We start from the raw sequence: 15,291 nt of genomic DNA, 5'->3' as shown, positions 1-15,291 counted from the left end.
ACAACACCTGCTACTATTTCCTTATCGCCTAAAAAGTTGCCTCTATTGTGTTAATTGTGGTAGTAGGTTCTCACAGGCAGCCCTACAGGAGACCATCAAGGCAGGTCCTGGCACTAGTTCTTAAGTTGGGTGAGCTCTTCCACTCCTTATCTACTACTCCAATATCTTCAAAGTAGGAGGGAAGCAGAGGCAGGGTCCCATCCATGCCTAGAGTTACTCAAGCAAAGCAGCTTTGTATGTTCTTAAGGTTATATACAAGACTACCACATCAACTCTAAGGCTTGTGAATCTAACCACTGATGTACAGATCACATCACTCTCCTCCTGCACTAAAAATACTAGAAGAAATGAAATTCAGTGTGTAAGAGCCCCTCCAGATGTTCAAGTAAAGATATGATGGGATCTGATGTGTAATCCACACAACTGGGCCTCCTGCCATGCCACACACGCATGGCAGAAGGCATGACTGTGGGATCGTACATCAGATCCCATCATGCCTCATAGCCATTACAGAGGAAGCCCAGGCTCCTCCTGCATCAGCAACTAGCAAGCTCTTGAGACTGGGGAGTCCCCTCAGCTGATGGGGCTCCCAGCCACAGGGATGAAACAGGAACCCACTCAGCTGGGAGTCCAACAGCTGAGCTGGGCTCCCAGCTGTGGGGGCCCAATATGCAGCCCCATCGCTTGTGTGGATGCATGGTACACCCCCATGGCTGGGAGTCTGGTTCAGTTGCAGGCTCCCAGCCACAGGGGTACATGATGCATCCCCATGACTGGGAGCCCCCGGGGCTCCCAGCCCCATGGACATGTACTCCCACGGCTCGGAGCCACATTAGCTGCAGACTCCCAAACTCAGGAGTGCGCAAGGTGCATCCCTGCAACTGATGGGGCTCCCAGCCACACGGGCATCCCTGACCACATGTTTAATTAATGGCATGATAGGAACCAGCCACAAAGTTATGCCACAAAAAATGTGTGTAACATTCTTCCTTTTATCATGCCATTGATTGATTGAACACATGTCCAGGTTACAACTGAGGATGCGATTAACTGGATGTAATGAGCTATATCCTGAAATCTTTAAGGGTATAAATTTACTGTTCAATTGTGATAGCAAGTAATGCTAATAGTAGGACATATTGGTTCATGTGTACTAACTCCTAAACCAGAAAGCAGCAGTCACCTCAGCTTTGCACAGCATGCACACCAATAAGGTCTGCCTCTCTGTAAAATTTACTGGCACATACATAGCACTCGTCCAAGGCAGATAAACTCTTTTCCGTTCAGGAGACAGCATGTGTGACTTGTCTCAATATAGTACTGCCTTGTGCTGGTACTGAGTAGTACAGACATACCTATAACTTCTCTGAGGGTGAAGCAGAGGTGTGAAGTCTGTGATCAGAGAGCCTGGAGGGACCAAAGGACTCTAAATACCATCCATCTGGTACAGTGCAGAGGGAGCTGTCCATGGGGGTGGGGGACAGATGGCAGAAGGGGGCCGTGTGGTATGGCACATCTGTGTACATAGGACACCAACATTTTTAAGCGTGGGGATGTTTGTAATCGGAGGGGAGTAGAGCCAAGTAGAGCAAGGCTGGATGTGGGCTGCCTGCTGTGGGCTCGGAGTTCTCCACTCTGCTACCTTTGCCCTGGGGGCCATGTGCCGGCCATGCACCCCTGCCCACCTAGCAGCAGGAGGCACAGCTCGCCACCCCCATTGCTGCTGGGTGGGCAGGGGACATGCGGCTAGCGCAGGTATCCCAAGGGAAAGGCAGCAGAGCAGAAAGCCTTGAGCTTACTGCCCTGTGCACATATCTGGAGGGGGTGGGCACAGCAGCAGGGAGCTTCCCTCCTCCCCTCATGCTCCCTTTCTCCACCTCTCTATGCCCCCTCCTCACCTCATCCTGCACCCCCAGACAAGCTGCCCATGGCTCCATCCCATTCCCCACTCTGGGTCCCACTCACTGCCATGGCTGGGCAATGCCTCCAGCCCCTGCCCCTATCCCACTCCCTCCCTCACTGTGTGGGCCTTGATCTGCCCCCCACCCCACCCCCCATACCCCTTCTCCTCCACAGACTTACCTTCAAGGCACTGCTCTCCATGCTACCCGGCTGCATTCCTGGTCACGTGCATGTGTGCTGCTGCATGCATGCAAGTGGTGTCCAGGGGCCCTGGCCAGAAGGCATATTATATCCATCAGTGACATTATCATCTACACTGGCCAAAGAAAGCTGATAGCCGATAATGTTAATTTCTCTTTTATCAGTGCTGATTCATTATGGTACCAAAATATCAGTGCAGCTCTACAAATCATATCCTTCACTTGTACCACAGTTCTATATCCTCTTACTGAAGGCTTTCCATACACTTTCCCTATAGACATAACAAGCCAAGGTTTCTTCTTTTTCTGTAGTTCTCCTCTTCTTTCATTGTCCACCCTGCCATTTTAGTCTATATTTTATGATTCATCCATACTTAGAACTTTAGCTCCCCATGAAAAAGGGCTGTTTTTTATATAGCTCTGGTGCATTTCAAGAGCTGTATAAACAATACATAGAATATATTATGGGATATTTTTTAAATACATTTTTTAAGTTAAAAATTACCAAAAAATAAGTTACCTATCCAGTCATACCATGAAGTTCAATAAATAGCCAAGGACTATGAAAATTCTATTAAGTGTTCATCATGTTTCTCCCACAGCAGGAGCAGAGCTGTAGCAGAAGGTAAGGCGGGAGGGAGGGAGGAGAAGCAAGGAGTGAGGGGAACAGTCATAGCTAAGGTGGGCGGGGAGGAGGGGGCAGGGCTGGGTTGGGCATGTGCCACATTGCTGCTGATTGCCCTAGAGGAGCAGAGCTGCACCAGAAGGTAAGAAGGCGGGGGCAGGCAGAAGATGCAAAGAGGAGCGGCAGGCTGCAAAGAGGGGAGCATGGGGTGCAGGAGGCAGGGAGTGGGGGGCACAAGGGGCGGGGGTTCTGGCCCTTACCCACCACTGCTGCTCTCCCCAATACAGACTACCTTAAGACTACCTTCTACTAATCAGACTCTATACATAAAATATATAAACAAATGTATAATTTTCCATGCACAGAATCTAGTTACTGGATAGGGGAGATCATCTTAAATTTAAAGTCATCTTGGATTCTGGCAAATACAGCACATGGACAAAAAATATTCAAATATTTTATTATATATTGCAAGCCATCTTTTATTTTACCATTTGAACTATTTTAAGATTACTTCTTGAATTTTAACATTGCACCTGTCTTGATATTTATATAGCTATCTAATATCCATGTTTATTCTCACAAGTAGGGGTTGTACCTGTTGACACACAATCTGCCTATGGAAAGTTGCTCAGGTTCTTCTTAACCTCACCACAAGGAGGAAGGAGAGCATATCCTAAGAATGATTTGAACAAAGGTACCTTAAAGAACTCCAATTACTATAAAGTAAGTAATCCCCATGTTTTCTCAGAGCATTTGTCTACATGGATTTTACTGTAGAAAGTTATACCTCTTACCTAGGCAGGTGAGAGATTTGAGCCCCTACCTAAATAATTACTATAGTGCGGGGGTGGGGCAATTATTTGGGCTGGAGGGCCACTTAGGGAGTTTTGGTGAACTGCTGCAGGCTGGAGGGGTGCCCACACACCTACATGGTCCAACATTCCCAGTGGTGGATGCAGGGCAGATGGACTGAAGTATCTGGTCAGGTAGGCTGGGTCCAGTGATAATGGCTGGAAGGAGCGAGCCACTTCAGCTAGGAAGATGAGTCCAGCTCCCATGCTGCCTCAGTCTCACTGCATGCCTGGGGGTGGCGGGACTGTTTGCATGCACCACGGCCTGGGCTACCCGCTACATATGGGCCATGCAGGGCCAAAAGACTTGCTGCAGGCTGTCTAAAATGCCTTGGAAGGCCGCATTCGGCCCACGGGCCATATTTTGCCCACCCCTGCTACAGAGCAAATTGTGCATCTGATCTAGAAGCTCAGACAATGGGGTAATGACTGGTAAACATATGATTTAATCCTTAAATACATGCTCTACAGATTTCAGGAACAAGATCTTCACTTAAGAAAAACAACAACTTTGAGCCCTACTGGGTAGGACTAGATGATCTGCTCAGGTCCCTTCCGACCCTAACAACTACGAAACTATGAAAAGGAGTCTAACTCAAGAAGAATGGTCGATCTTAATGCAACCCATAATTCATTTTAAGAGTCTGAGATCTGAAGATCAGAATGATTTCTATTTGCTCCCAAAGGATCTCAGAGTTATCAAAATGCTCTGTCTTATAGATATAGAAAGATAGTAGTCCAGCAAAGGTACAACATGTAGAATTTAGTCTCTGAATAATAACTGGTTTTAATGCAAATCCCGCGCTATTTCTGGTAAAAGTTTAGGGTCTAGTTGGAATGTTACAGTAGCTTTTAGAAGAGCAATATTTGGTAAACCTGACCTAGCAAAAGGCAAGAATTCTTTTGGGTGATATCTTTAGTGGACCAACTGTATGGTTGGTCTAGATTAGTGGTTCTCAACTTGTTTAGACTCAAGGCATCCCTCCAACACTTTTTAAAATTTAATGGCACCCCATATTATTACAGTGTGTAAAAAATAATCTGACTGGAAATGCATTATTTAAACAAACTGGAAAAAGTATACACAAGACAGTATTTCTTTACTTGTCTGGTACTAGATTCCTTAGATTCAAAAGTGGCAGATGAGAAAAAGAAACTGGCCGGTTTATGTAGTTCATCCTCACAGAGATAAAGAACCTACCAAGACAAATCTTCTGCCTCTTCACAGCTTTGTGCTTCTGACACTGCAGTCAGATCGGTGACTGTTATGAAAAGAGTTTGTTGGTTGCAGACCACTGAGGGTCATCATCTTGTCAACTGTAAAACTAATACAGCACTGATCTTTCTTAAGAAGTGCAAGGTGGCACAATGTGGTTCCTACATCTATGCAAATCACCTGAGAAAAAGCCAGATCCTGCTTCTCCTCTTGCCAGAGGACTCTATCTGTGTCTTAGCCAAGCATGGGGCTTCCAGGTCTATAAGAGAAATCTCCCAATTCTTAAAGTTCTTCTCCTTTAACTATATAATCACACCTAGCATTGGACCCTAGTGTTGGAGCCCAAGCAGCAGCATAGCTTGTTTCCATGGTGGTAGCCAAGTGCCTGAGTGACAGCTGTGGTGCTGGAGCACCCATAGCACCATGGGAAGAAGCCTGGCACCAAAGCTTGTTTCCACACTAGCAGCCAAGCACCCAGGATGCCAGGTCTCTCCCCGCTGGGTCCCGGAATAGCCAGAGCAGTTGCCCTGTGTACTGGTTCCACGATGGTGATGGGGGATCCTTGGGCCCAAATCAGTCCCACCATACATCTGGTTAATAGACCAGTCCCAAACCATTTATTCAGCCCTTAGGGAGTGAGTTTAACACCCCTGGCTCAAAACATTTGCTAATAGCGTAAAGTCACTCACAACTAGAGATTTTTGATCTTCCAAAGTGGCTTCTCTTCTTGTTAGAGCACTTGATAAAACCAACTTTTGATAAAACCAGGAGGAACAATTTCACATTAACACTGCAACCCTCTTGCATTTTTTAAAAAAAGAATTACAAACAGAAAATGTAGAGGGAATATGGAATATTTCCCTGAACATAAAAAGCACTTAAAAAAGAGGCATATGTGGTGCGGCAGGCAGGGTAAATCATAAAAGCCTGAAGATTTAAACTCTACCAGAGACTCAGATCTCAGTATTGTCACAAAAACACAGGCTCTTTTTCTTCTCTTTCCATCAGGCTTTAAAAATATATATATTAAAATCTAAGAAAACTCATGCTAAACCAGAAAGAGTGCTAAACCAATTAACTACACTATAAAAGAAATCACAGAAGGTACAACACTAACACAGGTAATGGAAAGGAACTAAGTGGCATTTAGGACTTCTGTGCCCTTTGTCTTTTCAGAAAGGAACATCAGAGCATACAAGGATACACGTGGCCTCAACAGACACTGCTGACTAAAAAATTCTGAGTTTCACTGAACACGCCTCAGGTACACTCCTATGTGGAGAAATGCTTGAAGAACAACAAAAGGACCAACACTGGTGGAAGCCACGTCAGAGATCCCCAAAATAACTTCCAGTTAAAAATACAATGTTTAAATCCATCATGTTCCAAGTTACAGTGCAACATACAACTTCACATGCAGTACATCTACTGTATATCACAGGTAAAATGTTGGGTATTTTAAAGGAAAATAAATTAAAACTTAAGCCTATGCAACTTTAGGCCTTGTGTTGTATTGAGATGCAGTTGGTTTTTCTGAAAGGTGAATATATCAATATTTAAAAACCTAAATGAGAAAATGAATGTTTACCATTTCCCCAGTAATTCTCCCCAGGAATACAAAATCTTCTCAGGGCAATCCTTAGACACATCCCCAGTGCCACTTGAGAGTTCGTTATCGCTCTCTGCAAAAAAAATAAACAAAAGAAAAGAAAAATAGACACATGCACAGATATACCAGAGATAACAGATTTTTTAAAGTGCCAGACAATTTCTTCTAACAAAAAAATGACTGTGAAACTACAAAAGAATATGTAAAATACAGATGGATTTGGAAAGCTTAGGGATTTGACCAAAGGAGTGGTGCATAAGATTTAGCATGACAAAGTTTAAAATATCACTTAGGAGAACATGCAGCATGGATGTAAATAGGGAGCTAATATTTAGAAAATCAGATAGGGGCAATCAGCTATATACTAAAAATGAGTTCCCAGTGTTACACAACTGTGAAAAAGTCAGTTCAATTACAGGTTGTGTAAGACAGCGCGCTCCCCTCAAAATAAAGAAGATTAAATTACTCTTTTACATTGCATGGGATATCAAGCACAGTTCTCGTCTGAAGAACTCTGCCCACACTTCACGATAAAATCATCTCATTGAAGACAGTTCACAGAAGAGTCTCAAATGATAGTATAAGTTCAAAGTACAAATTATATGGGGAGACAAAAATGCTTCAAAGTGGCAACCATCTCAGGAACTATACAAGTAAATGGCTTTAAAGGAGAACTATATAAAGAAAGAAAACGGGTGGTGTGCATCTGGTAAACTAAACTTCCGTTGAAACGAAGACTTCCATTACGGTAATATTTTAAGACGTGTTCAAGTGAGTTAAACACCTCAATTCCATTCTTAAAAGTAACTCAGGAGTCCATAGAACTGAAAAGCAAGGAAAAGACCAGTTTAGGTATTTTAGGATAGTTTCCATGTAGGTATGGTACTCTTAAGTGATTTTATTTCAGTACAGTTAGCCCCATTTTTAAAATCAGGTGATTATGCTGGAATAAAATCAATTTTATTCCAAAAGAGCCACATAAGGAGCTATTCTTGTTCCCCTGCATAGAGAAGCCATAAGTGATATTGATTTCAGATACCAAAATGACCATTAACTATGAGATTTTCTCCACCCCTTCTTGAACATGAGCTATTTCACAGAGGGAAGTCTGGTGAAGCAGAGACCTTTGAGGGGAAAAAAAGCATACAATAAGACTAGATCAGAACTATTCAACTGGTATCCTGTTGACCAAAGGGGGTTAACATGTGAGCTCCTGAGTCCCATCTGGCTACCACTGCCCAATTGCTCCAGCTGGTATTAACTGCAAAGGGGTCCAGGCTCCTCCTCTCCCCTTTGACTTCTGCTGCTTGACCCAACCCCAGGGGGTGGGGTGAGGTAGGGTGGAGTAGGGCAGCGTGGTGTAGCCCATAGTACTGGGAAGCCAGTGACCTGGAACGCTTACACGGCATGACACAGCAGGGAAGCCAACAGCCAGGCAGCTAAAATGTTAGCCAGGGCACTACATGCAGTGAAGTGGGGAGTGCCCACCAGTAGTGGTGGGAGAGATGAGGGCTGTTGCAGAGCCAGTATGTGTTGGTGCTGTGTGGTGGTGGAGGAGCTCATGGTAGAGGTGCTGGGTGCAGCTCTGTGGCAGTGGGGCATGGCAGTGGTGCCAAGCAGCACTGGGCACTGCAGGATAGCAGTGCCGTGGTGCTGCTGCTGTCACTGGTTGCCACAAAATTAGTTTGGGGTGGGGGGCGCTGAGCCCCGTTAGCTCTGGCCTTCCACCGCCTAGGTGCCCACCCAGCTGTGCAATGCAAGGAGAGCACCTGTGCCCACAATGCAATGCAGTGTGGGGAAGGGAGGGAGCACTCATGCATGTGCAGCATGTAGCCTAGAAGATCTATGGCCTCTATTTCACATGGTACCAACTGGTGTGGGCCATGGGGCATGTGACCCTCAGCCACTTGGTAGATGGATAATCTTGGACTAGATTCTTCTTATAGCAGGCTGCCTGGGAACGCCAAAAAAATGAATGAACTATGTTGCCAGACAGTGAGTCAAGATCCTTCTCAACTACAAGATACAGGCTACATGTGCTTCATGTACTGGGAAATCGTGCAACTATGCCCTTTATGTGCACTTGAAAGTTGGTCAGGCCCAATCCTTCACACAACCAAGACCATGTGAGAATATCATGAGTGAATTTCAAGGCCATGAGTTAGATAAAAAGAGTTCAAGTTTTGCAAGAACTGAACTAAGAGCTTTTGAGGAAGAAGTCTACTTTAAAACATTTATAGTTTAAATAGACAAGACAGAGGACTATCCTCAATTTTACACAGGTAGAACTAATGCCCAAGATCATACAACATTTGTATGAGAGCTAGAAAATGAACTGAAATCACCACAGTGCTACTCTAGGTCTTTAACCATTTGACCATCCTCTCTGGGCTCTCTGACACAGTTCTCAGCTGACTACAGAGTAACATTTGTGGATTTATGGGTATGATGTGGCCAAATTTTATAGCTTTTTCCAGCTTAAGATACCAAACCTTGATTGTTATCATGAAGAAAGACACTATATTCTTTCAAAAGATATATGTCCCCCAAACAACACACTCCTTGTTTTCAGGATGCAGAAAGTAAGGAAAAAGAGGATTTTCAGAGTCATGGCCAACTGTGTGACAAAGTAAGTCCTATTGGAAACAGAGTGTCCAGGAAGTATGGCATTCCAGGATACGGTCTGGGTGAACCAGCAGGTAGCAGGAAATTCCCAATGTGGCAAATTGTCTTCTGAAATGCCAACATTTCCTGGATATCCCGTGTTTCCAGATGGACTTACTCAAATTTCACACAAGGTTAGGCTCCAGGGCACTGACGACTTATTTCTTTGCTGTAAGTAGTTCTTTAAGTTCTTGTAAATTAAGTGTTGTTTACACCACACAAGCCTCATCAGGATACTACCAGCAGCTCACTTGCTGCTTTAGGCACAAGTTATAGTGCTCAGCCAATAGCTATAGCTATGAGAGGGTTAACACACAACTACACCATCTTGGCAGCAGCATGACATGCACAGTGGGCACCTATAGACACGCCCGATACCTGCTCCAATATGCTAATTAGCATACGTCAGGGTAGACTTGATCAACTGAGTCTGATAGAGCATGCTAATTAGCACGCCCCAGCAGCCCCCGAGTCACTTGTATTCAGCATTCCTGTGCTTCAAAATGGCAACGGGAGTGCTTAAACTAAAGCTTGTTGAATGACCTTAAGTTGTAATCTCCCCAAGATACTGCAGGCACTTTAACTAGAGTGGCTTATGCTTCCCCCTTTCCCCACCCATAAAGATACCCAGTGTTTTCAGGCTTGTTGCTTTTCCCACCAAGAAAGCAGCTTCCCTGCTATTCCTTTCTCCCCCTCTCCCCGATATGAGGGAGCTGGTTTTGGGGAGCAAGGTGCATGCTGCATGCAAGAAAATACGCTAATAAATTACACAACACCAGATATCAACAGGCACAAAGGAACGCATGCCACCATTTGCACAATTATTTCCTGCTTCCAGCCTCTAAAAATACTGCACATTTCTGCTGTTTTTGCTACTATTTCAAATAATAAAACATGCTTAAAAAATAGCGAAATATTAAAAACCAGTAGTTCAGAAGATACTGGGTTTGAGATCATAGGACCAATTTGTAGTTCTTCTGTACCAGTCTGACAAGAAAGAAAACTATACACATGGAGGGCATTGAAATGAAGCTGAATTTAAAGCAACCTGAAATATCCTTTAAACTTTCCCATGGAAGAAACTATCCCTAAGAAACCAAGAAACACAAACATGAAAAATTAAAAATACATCTGCTTCAACTCAGCTCAGCCAGATTTTGGATCTGGTCTAACATCTTTAATGACCTGAGAATTTTAAACATTTGACATTAGAACCAAGATGATTTATTGTAAACATCAGCAGTTTATGGAAAGGAGGATCAGTCCAACACACCTGCATGATTTCTGTCCTAACCAAATCTTCATCACTGTCACTCTAATTCCCATTACAAGTTTCTAATTAATTACAGTATCTTAACAGCTGCCAAGTCCAACTCATTAATAAAAAATGTATCAGTCTTAAATTTAACAACCAAACATGAGGATGAAGATGGTAGGTGTACTGCACCTCAAGGACAATCAAAGCAACATTAGCCAAAACCTTAATTTGGAAGACTTGAACTCTGCACTCCCTTCTCATACCAAACTAAATATGGTTCATGCAATTTGTTGGGTCAGAAACAGTTTGTATAGTTTTTGTCCTTAAAACAAGTCTCCTTGTATCATCATTTCATAACTTTAAGAGCACAATTTTGACTTTAATAGGGTCAGACACTTTTGCATAAAATAACTGGAACCAGAAATAGAAACAACACTAGGCTTAAGAAAACAAGTCAGCCCTAAAAAAGCTAACAATATGGCCTGTCCTAAATTATGGGTTAATAATAAATCCCATGGAATTATACTGCCTTTTAAGGACAACCTGATTAGTAATTAAACTTAAATTTTTAAAAAATATTTAAAAGCTTTAATTTTCTTTAAAAATTTATTCCTGCCTGGACCAAATAATTCTGTTACAACACTGTCCTATGTCTGAGAAAGAATAAATGGTTTCTTCTGAGCAGACCCACTCTTGACCACATGGGAGTACTTCAGCTATTCAGGGACAAACAAGAAGTAATTTCATATAAGACAGATTATGAATCTGAAAAATGTAACTAGTCCAAACTTGAAGCCCATCACAAACAGAAACTTCAAAAAGTATGCAGAGCGCAGCCAATTAAAATCAGCAAACTTTTTTGGAGAGAGATTTTTAAATTATGTGAGAGTCTGATTAAGACAGGATAAAAAAGTTTTATGCGTAAAAAAATTCTAATGGACCACTAATAACAACAAATCACAAATTAATATTTTGTTCTGAGCCAAACAATGATTATGCTCCACAAGACAAACTTCAGTCAGAACAGAAAAGAAACCCTAAAACTGCAGATATATTACAAACTTTTAGAAACCTAAGAATGGTCATCTCACCTGGCCAATTTTCAATTGTTTGTTGTAGGGTTAGAAACACCTCGGTTAAAAAAAACTGTATAAATATTTTTCTCTTCTGGTGTCACAGGAATTTTCAAAAGACTTCTGCATCAATTGTTCAATCTGATTGATTGTGTGTGGTATACACACAGTAAGGTACATCAGAAGTCTGTAGCCTAAAACTTTCAGCTGTGGAAACCTCTGCCCACTCTAAATTATAATAGCATTTGAAACACGTGGACATGTCAAAAGATTATAGCCATGGACAAGAAATGTTAAGTGATTTTTGTTTTAACCTTAATAAAAGGTCACGTTGCAAAATAAAAGTGGGGCCAAGAATATAGCGATCAAAGGAAAATCTTTAGAATGCAAACGATAAAGTAGATTTTAAACCCATTTAGATTTTTTTTTTTAAGAATTAGCAACACCTTTCTAGCAAAAAACATGTAGGAAGTTACTAAACCGTCTGAACACAGAATGCGTAGAGAGTAGAATGTAGTGAAAAAGTTGGACAGCTTGTTAGATATTTACAGTTGTGGGTCTGTTCCTTTGAGATAAATCCTTCATTTGGATGCTTCATACACACAAAGTTTGTAAGGAATCACACATAGAAAACAGCAGTATTTCAAAGGGCCCAGCAACAAAAGTTGTATTCTACAAAAGTTCTGTTCTTGTATTCCAGATTCAATTATGACACACTTAGTTTCTATGAGGGTGGTTAAGCACTGGAACAGATTACCAAGAGAACTTGTAAAATCTACATCACTGGAAGTTTTTAAAATGAAGGTTAGACAAACATGTGTTTGGGATTATCTAAACAGGGTGTTGGACCAAATTATTTCCTGCAGTCTCTTCCAGCCCTTTTTCTAGACGCCTTGTTTTTTAATGCATTAAACTTTATGGAATTGTGACCACTGGCATGAAATATTCCAAGGCTTTTATTTAACCACTTCTGTTTTTCATAATGTTGGATCATGTTACTCTTGAGTATGTATGGGCATGGACTATCCATCTCATACCAGAAACAGCTGGGCTGAAGGTAAATTTTTTTTAATCTAAAAACATTAAAAGCTGCCTGTATCTGGACAAAAACAGATGTTTGAGACACGCCAGGCATATCTTTGACATAACCATGTACTGAAATGTTTATAATTAGGGGTCTACCAAACTGGAAGCAGCTGCTGACCAATTTCAAATGCAGATCACAAGGCCAGGAGCCATTTTTGCAAACTGAGCACAGCGTCCCCCCCTCCATCTCTGATTGGGCAAGACCATGCAGTGGCCTTACCCCTCACCACTAATTGGTTGCAAGGGCTGCCCATCATGCAGCCCTGCTCTTTACCACCAATTAATGGTAAGGGGTGGGACTGTATGAGACAGCCCTTACACCCAATCAGCAGCAAGGGGAGGAGGTATCAGCCATCTTGCTGTGCCAGCAGCACCCTTCCCCCTGCCGGAGCCTGCACTTTCACAGAGCCCACCCAAAATTGTAGTTTCTGCAAAAATTGTGAAATTGCAATATCAGTGGGTCCCTATTTATAATAAAGCATTTACAAATCTCACAAATTACTACACCTGCATACTAGCTAATCATTTAAATATTAAGCATCTGCATAGGACGAGTTTTGTTGCAGTTTCACAAATGTACTTTAAAAATAATATATGCATAGACTACACTGAGAACTATTCATCCTTATGACTTTCCCCAATGTTGAGTCTGAAGTACCTGCGGCATTCAAAGCATTTTTATTATTATTATTAAATAAAGTAGTATTCCTCTAGAGCAGATCAATGCACTAAGCACAGCTAAAAACATTGCAGCAAGGCAATTTTGACAACACGTGTCCTTCAGAAAAGGCCTTTTATAAACCTAAAGGCTGGCTTCACCTCTGGGTCATCCCTAATCCCATACTCAAGGGGACCCATGCTCTCAAGAGCCTTAGTTCAACACCTTTCAGGGGTGTTGGTTGTACCTGTGTTGGTCCAAGGACACAAGCAGACAAGGTTCTTGAGCTAAAGTGATATCTTTTATTAGACCAACTAAATAGTTTGAAAAATTGTTCTTTACAAGCTTTCAGGCACAAACCCTTCTTCAGGCATAGGGAGAATCTGCTGTTGTTTTGTGTTCTCCTGGATGGAATAGAAGCCAATATGCAAAATGCAGGTCTGTCAAAATGCAAATGCATGGCAGTGAAGATTAGAAGGCATGAGAGGACCTGGTCCTGGTTACTGGGGATGACCTGGTGAGGGGTCTGCAGATCCTTTACCACCCGGGTAATAGCAATCATTACATCCTGGAATTCACTATCCAGTCCAGGGTGTCAAGGGCTTATAGCAAGACTAAAGCCCTTGACTTCAGAAGGGCCAACTTCAATGAGCTTCAGAGATTAGTGGGGGAGGCACTGAGGGCCCAGAAGGTAGAGAAGTTGGGAGTATATGAAGGATGGTTGTACCTTAAGAGGGTGATCCTCCAGGCCCAAAGGGTAACAGTCCCTGAGAGAAGCAAGGGGGGTAAGAGTGCTCAGAAACTCCCATGGATCAGCAACGGCATTCAGGAATGCGTGAGGACTAAAAAGGTGGTGTACAATCAGTGGAAGGGAGGGGCTATCATCAAGGAGGAGTACTCCGCCTTGGTCCATGAGTGTAGGAGGGCTATTAAGGCCAAGGCAGAAATGGAACAGGATTAAGGACAACAAAAAGTCCTTTTTCAAGTACACTGGGAGCAAGAAGAGGGCACCAGGCAATGTAGGGCCCCTGCAAGACTCAAATGGTAACCTTGTGGCTATGCCAGACGAGAAAGCCAATAATTTTAACAGTTTCTTTGCCTCTGTTTTCTTGAACAGGGACCTGGACATCCCTCCTACCAGAGGTAGGGACAATCTTGGGGATAGCTCTGTCAGGCCTTGGGTCAGTGCAGATGTAGTTAGGGATCTTCTGGAAGGGCTGGACATTTTTAAATCTGCAGGTCCAGATGCCCTCCACCCAAGGGTGTTGAGGAAGCTGGCAGGGGTCAGTGCAAAGCCCTTGGCCCAGCTATATGAGCATTTGTGGTCATCTGGCCAGGTGCCGGGGGATCGGAAACTAGCTAATGTGGGCCCCATTTTTAAGAAAGGGAGGAAGGAGGACCCAAGTTACTATAGGCCCATAAGCCTCACCTCGGTCCTCAGGAAGATCTTGGAGAAAATCATCAAGGAGCACATCTGTAGGAGGCCAGCAGGGGAGATCATGCTCAGGGGCAACCAGCATGGGTTCATCAAGGGCAGGTCCTGCCTGACCAGCCCGATTGCCTTTTATGACCAGGTAACTAAATCTTTGGATGATGGTGTCACCGTGGACATAGTCTTTCTAGACTTTAAGAAGGCCTTTGACACCGTCTCTCACCCCATTCTCATTAATAAATTGAGCGACTATGGCACTGATGCCTACACAGTTGGCTGGGTAAAAAAACTGGCTGATGGGGCGCACCCAGAGAGTAGCGATGGACGGGTCATACTCAGCCTGGCGAGATGCGAGCAGTGGGGTCCCCCAGGGCTCAGTCCTTGGGCCCACACTGTTTAACATCTTCATCAGCGACTTGGACAAGGGGGTTGAAAGTACATTGTCCAAGTCTGCTGATGACACTAGGATGTGGGGTGAAGTGGGCACACTTGAAGGGATAGAGAGGCTGCAACTAGATTTAGACAGACTATAAAAGTGGGCAGATGAGACTAGGATAGGGTTCAACGTGTAGATAAATGCAGGGTGCTGCACCTTGGGAGAAGGAATCCACAGCATACATACAGGCACAGAGGCAGAAAGGGATCTTGGAATCATTATTGACTCCAAGATGAACATGAGCCGCCAATGCCAGACCACAGCCAGCAAGGCCAGCC

At 43.4% G+C, this 15,291-nt stretch overlaps 1 protein-coding gene across 3 annotated transcripts in view; it reads right to left on the bottom strand.

Annotated features, from left to right (window-relative positions):
• RABGAP1L (RAB GTPase activating protein 1 like) overlaps positions 1–15,291 on the bottom strand; it is a 462,175-nt gene that overhangs the window by 340,406 nt on the left and 106,478 nt on the right. For all 3 annotated transcript variants that reach the window (XM_019530871.1, XM_019530872.1, XM_019530870.1), the window contains one exon: positions 6,386–6,479. In XM_019530871.1, coding sequence (XP_019386416.1) covers positions 6,386–6,479 — 94 coding nt within the window. The remainder of the gene's footprint in view (positions 1–6,385; positions 6,480–15,291) is intronic.

Source organism: Crocodylus porosus, unplaced genomic scaffold, assembly GCF_001723895.1.
Source record: "Crocodylus porosus isolate Cpor-Errol unplaced genomic scaffold, CroPor_comp1, whole genome shotgun sequence".
Taxonomy (NCBI): domain Eukaryota; kingdom Metazoa; phylum Chordata; order Crocodylia; family Crocodylidae; genus Crocodylus; species Crocodylus porosus.
Note: the sequence above shows the minus strand (reverse complement) of the source record. Positions and strands in the feature narration are given on the sequence as shown.